The 12626-nt window shown below is 42.7% G+C and overlaps 2 protein-coding genes and 1 long non-coding RNA gene across 3 annotated transcripts; 2 read left to right on the forward strand and 1 right to left on the reverse strand.

The window, feature by feature from the left end:
• The first annotated feature begins 868 nt into the window (after positions 1–868).
• Positions 869–3009, forward strand: LOC101871423 (keratin-associated protein 9-1-like). The gene is made up of 2 exons (XM_005141056.3): positions 869–992; positions 2000–3009. Exons 1-2 carry the CDS (start codon positions 900–902, stop codon positions 2585–2587), a joined length of 681 nt encoding a protein of 226 aa, XP_005141113.3. The 5' UTR covers positions 869–899; the 3' UTR covers positions 2588–3009.
• Positions 3010–5504: 2495 nt separating this feature from the next.
• On the forward strand, positions 5505–7236 carry LOC115947552 (uncharacterized). The gene is made up of 2 exons (XR_004081461.2): positions 5505–5665; positions 6798–7236. It is a non-coding gene; the product is annotated as an uncharacterized lncRNA (long non-coding RNA).
• A 1060-nt stretch (positions 7237–8296) lies between these two features.
• LOC106023611 (vegetative cell wall protein gp1-like) lies at positions 8297–12260 on the reverse strand. Its single transcript, XM_013130625.3, has 2 exons — positions 12142–12260; positions 8297–10333 (listed from the first exon to the last, which is right to left on the reverse strand). The coding sequence occupies exon 2, from the start codon at positions 10310–10312 to the stop codon at positions 9293–9295; it is 1020 nt and encodes a 339-aa protein (XP_012986079.1). The 5' UTR covers positions 10313–10333; positions 12142–12260; the 3' UTR covers positions 8297–9292.
• Positions 12261–12626: the final 366 nt, after the last annotated feature.

Consider the following 12626-nt stretch of genomic DNA (forward strand, 5'->3'; position numbering starts at 1 on the left):
AAGTGCTGGAGGACAATTGCTTGCTCAACATCATTCATCAGGATCAGCTCTAGGAGGAAAATACGGAAAGAGATCAATCTAGTAAAATATTACACACCTAAATCTGACCTAGTTGCTCTTGGTTTGTTTTAAAATCTACAGGGTCTATTTGATGTATTCACGGGTGTTTTCTGTGCTGCAGAGCTGAATAGCAAAAGGCTTCAATATGCTAACTCAAGTCCTGGGCCTGAATGCCACTTAAACTGAAGCTCTTTACACTGCTCTGGCAGTGAAAAAAAGCCTTTAAAATGAATGCCCCTTTACTTTGCCCTGAATGGCTTGAAGAGGTCCTCAAAGTAACCAGAGTTGTGTCCGCATTGACATTGCCAAGCATGCACGTTTTTAATAGAGTGTGGAGAGGAATGGGTTGGGTGCATTTAATGATTAAAAAATTATTAGAGAAACAGATACTTCAACAGTCTGTGGGAGCACTGAGGGCCACTGTAGGATTAGCTGCTCCTTACCATAAGAATTAGGACATGATATTTCTCATAGTAAATCAGATCTATTGTCCATCTTCCCTAATAATAGCTTTCTATTCATACTGCATTGAAAACAACCTAAGGTATCATCCAGAAATTTATGGAAATAAGGAGATGAAAATATCCAAGCATATTAAATCTTTTCTGAAGAGCAATCAATCCAGCACTTGATTTAATTACACTATCATTCTCGTTTAGAACCACATGACACAGGGTTTAGGTAGAAGCAGAATTTACTCAAGATCATACGCTTTTCCTGGAAGAGGGTTTCCATCAAAAATTAGGATGCAAACAAATATGTAAAGCATGTATAGGTGGAGCCTGTTGAGGTAGTTAGTGGTCAGGTGTCCATACCCCTGGGCTCCCTTGTTTCCGGAGATGACGCCATGCAAGCCATATAAAAAGGTTAGCATTTTGATGCTCACAGCAGTTTGTTTGATTTCTCACTCACTCACCTGCACTGGTGGACTGGTAAGTCTTTCTTGTATTTATCAGGGAATAATGCAATAGCTGCGTTACTTGATTGTTCTGGTCAAGAGAATATATTACTGATCACAGGAGAGCTTTGCTTCTGGTGTTTCAGTCCCAGGATTTATCCCGGGAGAGAATGTTTGGCTATTGCTTAAATATCTTGCAAATGTCCTATCACCTCCTCAGAAACTGTGACTGTTTCTCATCTTCCTACTTATTCTGTCTTCGTTAATTTTTTCATATGGCTTTAAGACTGTAAATTAGATAAGTAGATGCTGCAAAGTAGTTTTGGGACTTCAAAGAGATGAGTAGGAAGAAGCATTATCTGGAAGAAGGAAGCTGCAGAATACCTGAGGGCAAAGTTGCAGAAGCCATTTGGGACAAGTCAAGATGAGGAAATGAATTGGAAACAGGAGCTGTAAGCTCTGGGCTCACACTTTTCTTGTGAAAGGATGAGCCCATTAATATTGATACAACTCCAGTGATGTGCCATGATGATATCCCATGACGATAGTACAATGATGTACTCCAATGATATACAGCTGGAGGATTTGGGGTAGTGCCTGAATTTTTGATCTTTGGTCTTTATCTTTGGGCATTAGCAGCTCAATACCTACACCAAGTGAGATGTGCTCTTTGAGGAATTGAAGATGAAAAAGTTGGGCCTGGGAATGTCTGTTGATATAACTAAGAAAATAAAGACATGAACTATTTTCATGTTATGGCTTCTGCAAAGTTTAACTGTGGGCACTTATATAAAATTCAGGGTTTATGGCTGTAGTCTTCCTAAGAGTGGTGCTTGCAGGTTCCCCAGAAAAGAAGGAATAATGTGGCAGTTGTAGTTGCATATGTCTGAATCCAGGAATCACTCAGATATGTAATTTTTCCTGAGAGCTCTTAGTCCAACAGCTAACTTTTATGTATGTTGCAAGAGTTCAGATTGTGAATTGTGGCTCAAGGAGAAAGGATGAATACCCTAATTTTGTATCTCTTTTCTTTGTCTTTAGCTTTACCAGCACCTCAGAAGTATGTCTTACTACGAGCAGTGCAAACAGCCCTGCCTGCCCCCTCCCATTTGTATGCAGAAATGCGCCAAGTGTGTGGAGCCCTGCAAGCCGGTGTGTGTGGAGCCCTGTGACAACATCTGTGTGAAGCCATGTTCCACTCCATGTGTGGAGGTCTGCACAACGCCCTGTGCCACCCAGTGCACCACATCCTGCACCACCCAGTGCGTGGAGCCATGTCCCATCCAGTGCGCCACCACCTGCAGCACCCAGTGTGTGGAGCCTTGTGCCAGCCAGTGCACCACCACCTGCAGCACCCAGTGCGTGGAGCCATGTCCCATCCAGTGCGCCACCACCTGCAGCACCCAGTGTGTGGAGGTCTGCCCCCCTAAGTGCATTGATGTCTGTGTAAAGCCATGTGCCACTCAGTGCACCACTCAGTGTGTGGAGCCTTGTGCCACCCAGTGCTGCACCACGTGTGTGGAGCCCTGCCCACCCCCATGCGTGGAGGTGTGTACCACCAAGTGTGTTGATTCATGTGAGACGGTGTGCCTGGAGCCATGTAGCACTGTCTGCTCTCGCCCATGCTGATCACCTTAATACATGAGCCTAGCACGTGGCCCTGGAGCTTCAGTGCATTGCAATATCCATAGGCTCACAAGCATCCATGGAACGAAAACCACGTTACAGACCCATCTGCAACATACTGAGACTTCTGATCTGCTAACCCCATACTCTCTTTGTCTTGGAAAACTTTTGTCTGAATGTTTCCACCCTGTGTCTTCGCTTGCTATGATACTTCTGCTACTGCTCTCTCAGCACCCTTTTTATTGGTAACTGCAGTTGGCCAATAATTATACTGCTGGGCATCTTGGGAAGTTATTTAGCAATGTCTGTTCTATAAACAGTTGATGTTGGAAGATGCTCCCCCTTCAGTTCTTTATTTTTCAGTTTGTCTTTTAATCTTTGTCCTTTTGTCTATGTGCAGCAATAAAAATTGACCATTGATGGCATCATGCGTCTTCTGTCTTTCTTTCATCGCCTCGTTTCAGTGTCATTGGACCTAAGAACATCTTCCTTTAGTTTTCATTTTAAAATCTGCTATGGCTGTGGACAATTTGTACCTGCAATGCAGTGCTGTAAATAGGGAAAGCATGCATTATAATGTGGAGCAATGTCTTTTAATACTGTAAGCAAAACATCATCTGGTCAATACTTTTCTGACAGATACAAAACCAGAAGAGTTCTGCCCCACGTGAAATTAATGATAGAAATTTAATTTTCACCTTTATTAATGATTACATTTTGATCTTTATATCTCTGGATTTTGGAGGAAAATATTAGACACTGTTAAAAGGTATATTTAAGTGGAAGAAATCCACAAATCCAAGAAAGGAGGAATTGAAATGTGCTTGCTGGGATTTGAATTATTTCTTAAAAGCACTCTGATGGAAATGAAAGTGGTATTTTTGATTAATTCTTCCTCATTGACTGAATATAGAGAGTAGGGGATCTGGCTTCAGGAAATGAATCTTTCTGTGGTTCAGGAACAGGTCTGAGCCTTGCAAAATTGCAGGTTTTATCCCAGGTTTGCTGCAGATACTGTGTATGGCTTTGGGCAGGTCTCTCTCTTGTTCCCTATCTGTCCACCATCTGCAACGAGGAGAAGTCACATCCGTGACTTGGTTGACGTTCTGGTTCATTAATTCAGTTCATTAATGCCTGGCAGGTGCAGCAATATTTTAATTCACTTATAAATGCATCTTCTTTATTTGGAGTAATAATTCTGAAACAGAAGGAAGCCCATTGTCTGGGGGGACATTAGACCCATCTAAATGCTGAGTTTCAGAGATAATGCTCTCATTGTCTCCCTGACTGTGCATGTGACTTGCTTACCTCTGTCTCTGTGATGGCCACACAATTTCCATGTCTGGGATGCAGAGAATTGCTATCTGCATACCGTATCATTATAGCAAGGGTGGAGAATATCTAATCTAGAAAAGAAAAAGGTTATATTTAGCAGTGTGTAAACACTGTTACCAAATCAGCTTTTAATGAAACCTTATGTGCAGGTGCAGAGATTTCTACAGTAGATTTCTTACTGTGTTATTTCTGTCAACACCAAAAGGTGACACCATCAAAGAGGAATAATGGTAAGAAAAACATGACTCAGTAAAGCAAACATTTAACACCTGAACACACCTTTTGGTTCAGATAGACAAAAGAAGGGGAGGTGGACCATATATTCAACAGCACAAAAATGGATGTGAAGACTAGGAATGTGCACATTTAATTCCTACTTCTGAATGCAAACCATTGGGGATTCAGCAGTGAACACTGCCTCCCTAATAACTGCTTGCTGCTGCCACATGTGTAGTGTCAGTGTCCACTTTCAGGCATGGAAAATGTCTTAGTCAGGAAGTCACATGCGACTACTAATGAGATCCGTCCCATCAGTTAGTCATCTATGACAGAATTCCGAGCATCTTCATCCAGCTCTATCAGCTGCGTTAGTCATTTAAGGTTTTTCTTCTTTCTCCCTCTGCTGTGAGCATTGCACCAGCCACAGTAATCACAGACAGGAGCACATGGTGCTGAAAACCCCAGCGGAAGTGGCAGAAGAGACCTGTTGGTTTATGCTCATCATGCTTCCTGTGCCTGTGGGAAACCTGTTGCAAAAGCCTTGACACATGGTTCTCCTATGCACCTGTGGTTAGTTCTGTGCATTCCTGAGATTCCCCTGTGTATTTACAACAAATTAGTGACACTTGGCCCATGTCAATCTTGGGGTCATTAAGACCCCTGGTAAATCAGGTGTGGGTGAGGGATGTTAAGATATGGGATGATCTTGTTTCCATTAACACCTTCTGCTCTCCTACACCCAGTGGAAGCCACGTCCGTCATCTCTCCAAGTATCTCACTTATGTAATGGAAACTGGGCTGTAATTCATTGGGTTGAATATGACCCTACAGGGCATAGTATTGATGAATAGTCAAGAGAGGCTTGAACTACTTTTTCCATTAGAACTATAGACAGCATTTCAGTTGAAACATTCTGTTCCTTCCTTGGAAGTTTCAAGGGGATCAACATGTTTCTGAAACACAGATCCACCCCCAGAGACACAACTTCAGCAAGCCACAGTGTTTCTAAAAAAGAAGTTCTAGTTGCTTCAGTGAAAAGCTACAGAAATGCAAAATAAAAAATAAGGGGAAAGCTTTTTAATTTCTTGGCAATATCAAGTGTTTCACTCCCCTTTTCAGGAAGGAAAATAGAGGCGGATGGGAGCAAAACCCAGAACCCCAGACTGCCAAACACGGAAACGTCTCCCAAATTTGTTTTTGTTTGTGGGATCTTCGCCCAGGGTTGAGAGAAGATTAATTATTAATAAATTAGCCAGTTATTACCAGATTGGGTGTGCCTTACATTAAAAACAACAAATCCCCCGCACCTGAAAGAGGAAACATCTCTCACAGACCTTGACTGAAGTCCAGGTGTATGGAGGTGTCAGTGGAGCAAGTTCTGGTTGTGAAAGATTCTGGTCATCAAGTTAATCTGTTGTCATCAGCTCCTGGGGCTGACTTTTGGAAGCATATAAAAGCCTCCTATTTGGGAGGCTTGTTAACTTGAGTGCCTTCTTCTTCTCGTCTTCTAACAGCAGGAGACATCAGGTGAGTCCTATGCACATTTAGCTATAGAAGTGGGGGTTTATGATGACCTGTCCTCAGGAGATGGGTTGATTTCTCTTTATTTTGTTTGTCTAGTAACTGTTTCAGTTCCTCTGCCTGACAATTTCAGCTCCATACAGGTGAAAACTCTATTATGTTATCCTGAGACTTTCTGAGGCTCTAGACAACGGCTTGCTGACTGTTTAGATCAGGAAACCCTTGTCAACCCTCATAATTCTTTTTTCCCAACTGATAAGAATGCTTGTGGATAACCATTGTGTATTGAGTATCAGCTACTGAAGGATGACATCTGCCACCAGCTTTTTTTGTATCCGTCAAGCAGCCATGGGCTGATCACTGCAGTCTCCTGGATCTCCTGGGCTCTGAGTTTCACTTCTTTGTATAAGAACATATCACCACTGAGCAGGAGGACACTTCCCTGGCATTGAATGGTCCAAGACAGGGCTTCTGCCCTGAGATGCTCAATAAACTAAGCAGAAACAAGGCGTTGCTGAAAGGGATTGTTGTCAAATTGTTATTCTCTTTCAAAACCTTTTGCAATACTTAAATGTCACTAGCTTTCTGCTTCTCTTTGACTAGCTTTAAATATTGCTCTGAGGTTCTCCTTGAACTAAGCATGCTTTCATCAAAATTTGCATTACTTTCTAGCTTGTCACAGTTGAAGTGTTAAGAAAGCAGTGAGCGAAGGGAAAGAAGGAAAACCCCTGTCATTGTTTCTCTTCCCTCCACATCTGTAGCCATTTACCTGTTTGGGTCACACCTTTGTTAAGAGGGTGCTTGCCTCTTACTCATTTATGCTTATGTACAGTTATGCCACAGAAGAGTGGCTGATCTCCATAGAGACTAATTGTAACAGGAGCACAGGAAAAAAACTGTGTGGCAGCTACAGCAGACTGGAGTCACCAACAGGAATTTGGTTTGAACAAGCATCCTCCTCAAGGATTTCCAAGGGTGGGATTGGGGGTCAGTTGTGTGGTTTTGCCTTTATTAACTTATATAGACTCTTCACTGTTGCTTTTATTTCAAAGCTAAAGAACTGACTGAAATTAATATCCAGAAACAAGAAGTGTGTAGGGCTTAAAGTAATTGAAATGGCATCTTGGTTTTCTTCCAGGTTTAGCAAAGATGTCTTCCCACCAGCAGAAACAGCAGCTGCAAATACCTTCAAAATGCCAGGAAAAGTGTCCTCCAAAGTGTGTGGAGCAATCCCAGGCCCCAAAAGGGCAAGCCAAGTGTCCTGTGAAGAGCATCCCACAGCAGCAGCAGCAGCAGCAGCAGTGCCCAAAGCAGAAGTAACATTAACAGCAGTGGCTACAAAGTGCCATGGAAGATACAAATACTTATTTCCAGGCTTTCCTTTCTTGTGGCTCTGCCAGAATAGCTAAAAATTGTCAGCACACCTCTTCTGTTTGCAGGCAGAAATTACTTTTCAAAGCGATGCAATTCATTAAGTTGGATTTATTCATCCTTTAATATAAAGAATAAATGTTGTGGGGCTATTTTCTTCTCATCTTTATTTGGTTATGCTGCAATAAAATTATAAGTGACCTCATTATTTACTTCCTGATTTTCTTTTTCACTTTACTTGTGTCATCATTTTCTTTTACTTTTCTTTATTCGCCAAAGAGTTACCTTTAAACATTAACATTCAACATGTCTGTTTAGATACAGGGCCCTTTTCTGCAGAGCTGCTTCCTGAACTTCCTCTGTTTACGTTTGAACCTGTTACCCCTTGTGCTATCACTACAGTCACTGATGCAGAGCCCCTCTCCAGCATCCTAGTGTAAGAATTCTTGTATAATGTTCTGAAGTATGCTCTTGTAGGTCTATCAAAACATTTACCTGTGGATTTAGAGTCTCAACTATACTCTAACTGCTGAGAGGAAAAGAGTGTAGAAGTTTTTAACATTGAAAGGAAGCTTTTGCCTGCTCAGAATGAATAGCTTTTATTTTAAAAGAAGGAGGATTTAGAATGTTTCAGCTTCTCAGCAGGACATACTGGCTCAGCTAATTGATTTCCAGTCAGCTGTATGGCGGAGGAGGAAAACTAAGTACAGACACTGTTGAGTGATAGTATATCGGGCAGACAGACATAAGCTTGCTCTGCTAACCAGCAGCTGTGTGACTCAGTGAGATTCTGTGATCAGACAATGAGATTGGATGTGTCTAACACTCATCTAACAGGTACAGGGCCAAACTAATGGGATTGCATCACTCCTGGCTCATCTGAAGTGTGGGAAAACCTCCTTTGCTTGTGCTTGCACCCTGCCTTATGTCTTCTGAAGGTCACATAGTGGCTGGGAATATGTTTGAATTGGGCAGACTGAAAGTGGGGACAGCTCGATGTGAGGTGATGTCATGTGCTGTGCTCTGAGACGTGGTGTCTTGCTGAGTGAACAGTGCTATCAGCCAGCCCAATAGACTGACACAATGCAGGAACTCTTGCAGGTTGTCCTGGTGCATGGAGAGGAGCAGCAGACTCAGGGTCCCCTACAATCACCAAGATTTCTGAGTCTTGATTCACCCAGGTTTGAGCCTAAAAGTTTTCTGACTGTTCCAAACTGAGGCTTCTTTTCATCTTTTGAAGCAGAAGTAATTAAGAATCTCTGCAACTTGGTATTCAAAGTAATTTTTATTGTTGATTTTCACAGTGAAATTAATCCTGGATACAATATCAGCCTAAAATAATTAGAGGTAAGTACCAAATACATACACAACAACCCTGTGTCATGAAACATATTCCAGGGTGTAATTGAGGCAGCACTCTATGCTTCCTCCTTAATCCTGTGTAACAGATGAAAGCCACGCCTGAAGTTAATCTATTTAAAAACATGTCTGGATTGGATTTTATTATCTATGTTTTCCATAAATAATCTCATCTTAAGCTGTTCATTTACACATCCTGGATAATGCAAGGTGAGCTCTCTGAGGAAGGCACTGATTACAAATAGTTTAGCTAAGCAGATAATGAAGAGGTGATGGGTCTTTTGTAAAGTATTTTCTCTAGCCCAGTGTTACTTTTTTTATTACATAAAATATTCAGCACTATGGATTTGTGATTCAGAAATCTCATTGCCATTTATCAGAACCTCTTAGCAGCAGGTTCTACACAGACCTCCAATTCTATTATTAATAGGCAAAACCCCTAGCTGGAAGGTGGGAGTTGACATTTGTGTATGGGGAGCCTGGGGAGGAAGGCATGAGCTCTAGGTCCCTAACTACATTTGGGTTAAGTTTATTGTTCAGCTTAATAAACCCCGACTCATGCGTGCCGTCATGCTCTTTGGTCTCTTTCTGGGCCTTTAAATGCCAGAGGGATGACTGGGAGAGGGCAGAAATTCAGGCAGCTGAAAAGCTGAACGCACATGCCTGCGACACCACTTGAAGCCTTATCTATTGCCAGTCCCGACATGTCAGTTAGCTTATGGCTGTTAGTATGGGATAACACTAGTGTTAGCTGGGAGGGGGGAGTTGGAAGCTGTGTTTCTTAATAGAAATTCTGCAGTGAATAAAAGGGTGTCGGAAAATGACCTCTGGTAGTGAGACGTGGGGAGAGGAGGATTGGGTTTGCAATCTCCTCTCTTCAGGGCTGCCCTTGTCAGGTGCGAATTACTTCTGCATGGGTGGCCACTGGTTGGGCTGCTTCACCTGCTGCTGCTCAATGGGAGGATACTTCTCTGGATGGGATGACTTCCCTGACTCAGGGCAGGGAGCAGGGATTGGCACAGGAGTCTCCTTGTGCTCCTGCTCCTCTGGAGGGTGTGGGGTGGGCACAGGGATCTCCTTGCACTCTTGCTTCTCCTTGGGATGTGGTGCAGGTTCAGGGCATGGAGCAGGGATTGGTACTGGGGTCTCCTTGCGTTCCTGCTTCTCCTGATGACATGGTGCAGGTTCAGGCTGTGGAACAGGGATTGGCACTGGGATCTCCTTGTGCTGTTGCTTTTCTTGAGCACATGGTGTGGGTTCAGGGCAGGGAGCAGGGATTGGCTCAGGGGTGCTCCTGTGCTCCTGTTTCTCTGGAGGGTGTGGGGTGGGCACAGGGATCTCCTTGTGCTCCTGCTTCTCCTGAGGATGTGGTGCAGATTCAGGGCATGGAGCAGGGATTGGCACTGGGATCTCCTTGCATTCGTGCTTCTCCTGATGACATGATGCAGGTTCAGGGTGTGAAACAGGAACTGGCACAGGGGTCTCCTTGCACCCCTGCTTCTCCGGCACATGTGGAGTTGGTTTACAGCCAGAAACGGGGGCTGGCACAGGTAACTCTTTGCACTCTGATTTCTCTTCAGGGTGTGGAACAGGCTCAGGGTGCAATACAGGTGGGAAAGTTGGTGGTAGCTTGCATTGCTGTTGCTGTTGCTCATGGAGTGGACTCTTGGGTATTACGGTCACTGGTGTTTCTCCCTTGCCTGGTTCCACCACTGGTGCTGGCAATGGCACTACTTTTTCTGGTATCACTTCTACTGGAACTGGCTCTGGGCAAGGAGCTGGGACTTGGACTTCAGGCTCTTGCTGTGGATGTGGGACTGGATCAGTGCATGGCACAGAGTCTTGGTTGTGCTTTGGAATTGTCTTGCTCAGGCCAGGTGGGAGCAGGATTTCCTGCTTGATTTGCATTTGATTCAAAGACATCTTTGCAGAAAATAAGATTATCTGAAAGAAATATCAGAGTGTTATTGCATCTGCAAAATGAACTGCATTGTGATAAGGGTGGAAGAATTATAAGAAAAATTGAATCAGTTGCAAGCATAAAGTTCTCTTAGTTTGCTTTTGGTTTCCCAAGGCAGGTTTGATCAGAAAGAATAATGATTTGCTCTCTTTTCTATCCTGCTTTTCAACTCCTGTTCTGACTGTTTCATCTTATCCCTCCTTTCTGTTCTGCAATGTGGGAAAGCCCTATCAGGTCTAACTGCCGTAGAACTACTCCTTTTGCCTTGGAGCGGATTTACACTTCAGAGCTCTTTCTTCTATTCCTTCACACTTCCCAAAGTGTTAACTCTCTTTGATTTCTTTCCTGAGGAATTAATGAGAGATGCTGGCAAATAACAGATCTGCTGATTTTGATAGTGGTTTCAGAAAGTCATAATGATAAAATGGATGCTGAAGACAGGCATTTAAAAAGGTTTGGTCTATCAAAGAGCAGAAAAATACTAACCTGGGCCAAACAGAATATTTCACATTGGCAAAACTGAAATGCTTCCTTTGCTTTGGCCCCTTTTAAAATGGTTTTCAGATTTTACTTGGAATTAGAGACCTGAGGTGCTAAGACCTCAAGGTGGACCTCACCAGTAAGCTGAATAGCTTTCTGTAGTATAAAGAATCTTTGCAGTAACAATAGGCCAACTCCTCCTCTTACTCTGGTTTCACTCTGACTTCATCTATGATATAATGGATGGAGGTTACCTGTGGCACAGTTCTTTCAGCTGTCATGGAAAGAATTAGCAGTGGTAATGCCTCTCTATGTGTGTGGATTATCATGGCCACTAATAATACATGAAGCTTGTGTGAATCAGAATAATCAAGAGGGATTTCTTCTCCCAAGGCCAGTAACGTACAACAGGCCAAATGGGTTTTCCTAATGATTTATTAAACTGCCCTTGTTTTGTGGGCTATTGAAGGTAGGCACCAGGCTCAGCTGGACTCCTGTTGCGTCTTTGGTAAAGCTCATGTTGCTGTTTGTCTGAAAACAAGCTGAGGAAGGGCACAAATAAGTTTCAAATCTCAGAAGTGTTTCTTGGAAGAGGCATTTTTAAGTCCCCTCAATGCAGGACTATCAGCAGCACAGATCACCTGAGAGTGTGCAAGTTCATTCTCCCTTCCTCATGTTGCTTACTCCTCTCAATACATCTTCAAAGCAAATTAATTCCTCTCTTCTGCATCTTCCCAGATCCTCCCAATCAATACCACTTATCTCTTAGTATTTTCTTTATAAAGATCTGATATCAAGCCAAATTAATATGTTGTTCTTGATATGGTTAACATGAATGAGACACCACACTAGGAGTAATTTCACCCTTCTCCCTACAGCTCCTCATACTCCCAAATCTATCTTTTACAAAACAATTCTTCAATGAAACTGGAGTTTTAAAAGAAGTCTTGTTATAAACAGCAGAATTGCAGAAAAGTTTTGGAAGGAGCTTTTAAGGAGTCAGTCAGACCCTCTCCTTCCCTGAAGCCTGCATCAATTATACTTAACCCAACGTATTTTATCTAATCTCTTCTTCAGAAAGGTTTTAATTTACCACTTAACTATCCTCACATTTACACACAATCTGAATTTGCCTTGCAGAATCATTACAAGAGTTGTTGTCCTACCCCAAAGCCCACAGTTTCTCGTCTTTGAAGGTATCTTGTGCATATTCAAAGGTATCAAATAAAACACTTCTATAGAGTCTGTCTACATTAAGCCAAGCAGTAAAATTATAGACATCACAAAAGAGTACCAGTATTCTCTGACTTACCCAACCAGTCAACAGGGAGAAGTGCGAAGTCAAGTGGATGGTGCAGCACAGAGATTTGAGAACTTTTATATGGTTTCAAAGCCCTGCCTTCTGGGAATGAGTCCTCCTAGGTAATGAGCTCATTCTTTCACAACTGCCGTTGTGCATTTCCTCCACAGACTTGTTTTACACGTAGGCACTCTGAAGAAAGCCTTTTGGTGCAGAATGTGTTTTATTCCCCTTTCCGACTAGTCTGATCTAACAAAAAATTTCTTGGTGAATAAAGTTCATACCCTTAGGTTAACACATTCATTGCAGACCCCATGGAGATCAGGAATCTTGGTGTGGTGTCAGTCAGCATGGTTCCTCTTCAAACCATTCATGAGTCATTTCACCTAATTCCCCTGCTTCTTAGGATTGTATTTGTAGTTTAAGATAGGGGTGCTAATCTGTACTTCTCTCACCTGCTTTTCATCAATGAATATTCTAAAGTGACTTTCTTAAGA

Source organism: Melopsittacus undulatus (assembly GCF_012275295.1).
Source record: "Melopsittacus undulatus isolate bMelUnd1 chromosome 20 unlocalized genomic scaffold, bMelUnd1.mat.Z SUPER_20_unloc_1, whole genome shotgun sequence".
Lineage (NCBI taxonomy): Eukaryota > Metazoa > Chordata > Aves > Psittaciformes > Psittaculidae > Melopsittacus > Melopsittacus undulatus.

Bases quoted from the DNA above. Each gene is read 5' to 3' on its own strand.
- LOC101871423 (XM_005141056.3), top strand. From the start codon at position 900: ATGACGCCATGCAAGCCATATAAAAAGGTTAGCATTTTGATGCTCACA. The intron at 993-1,999 runs GTAAGTCTTTCT...CTTTGTCTTTAG, and splicing joins TCACCTGCACTGGTGGACTG to CTTTACCAGCACCTCAGAAG.
- LOC106023611 (XM_013130625.3), bottom strand. From the start codon at position 10,312: ATGTCTTTGAATCAAATGCAAATCAAGCAGGAAATCCTGCTCCCACCT.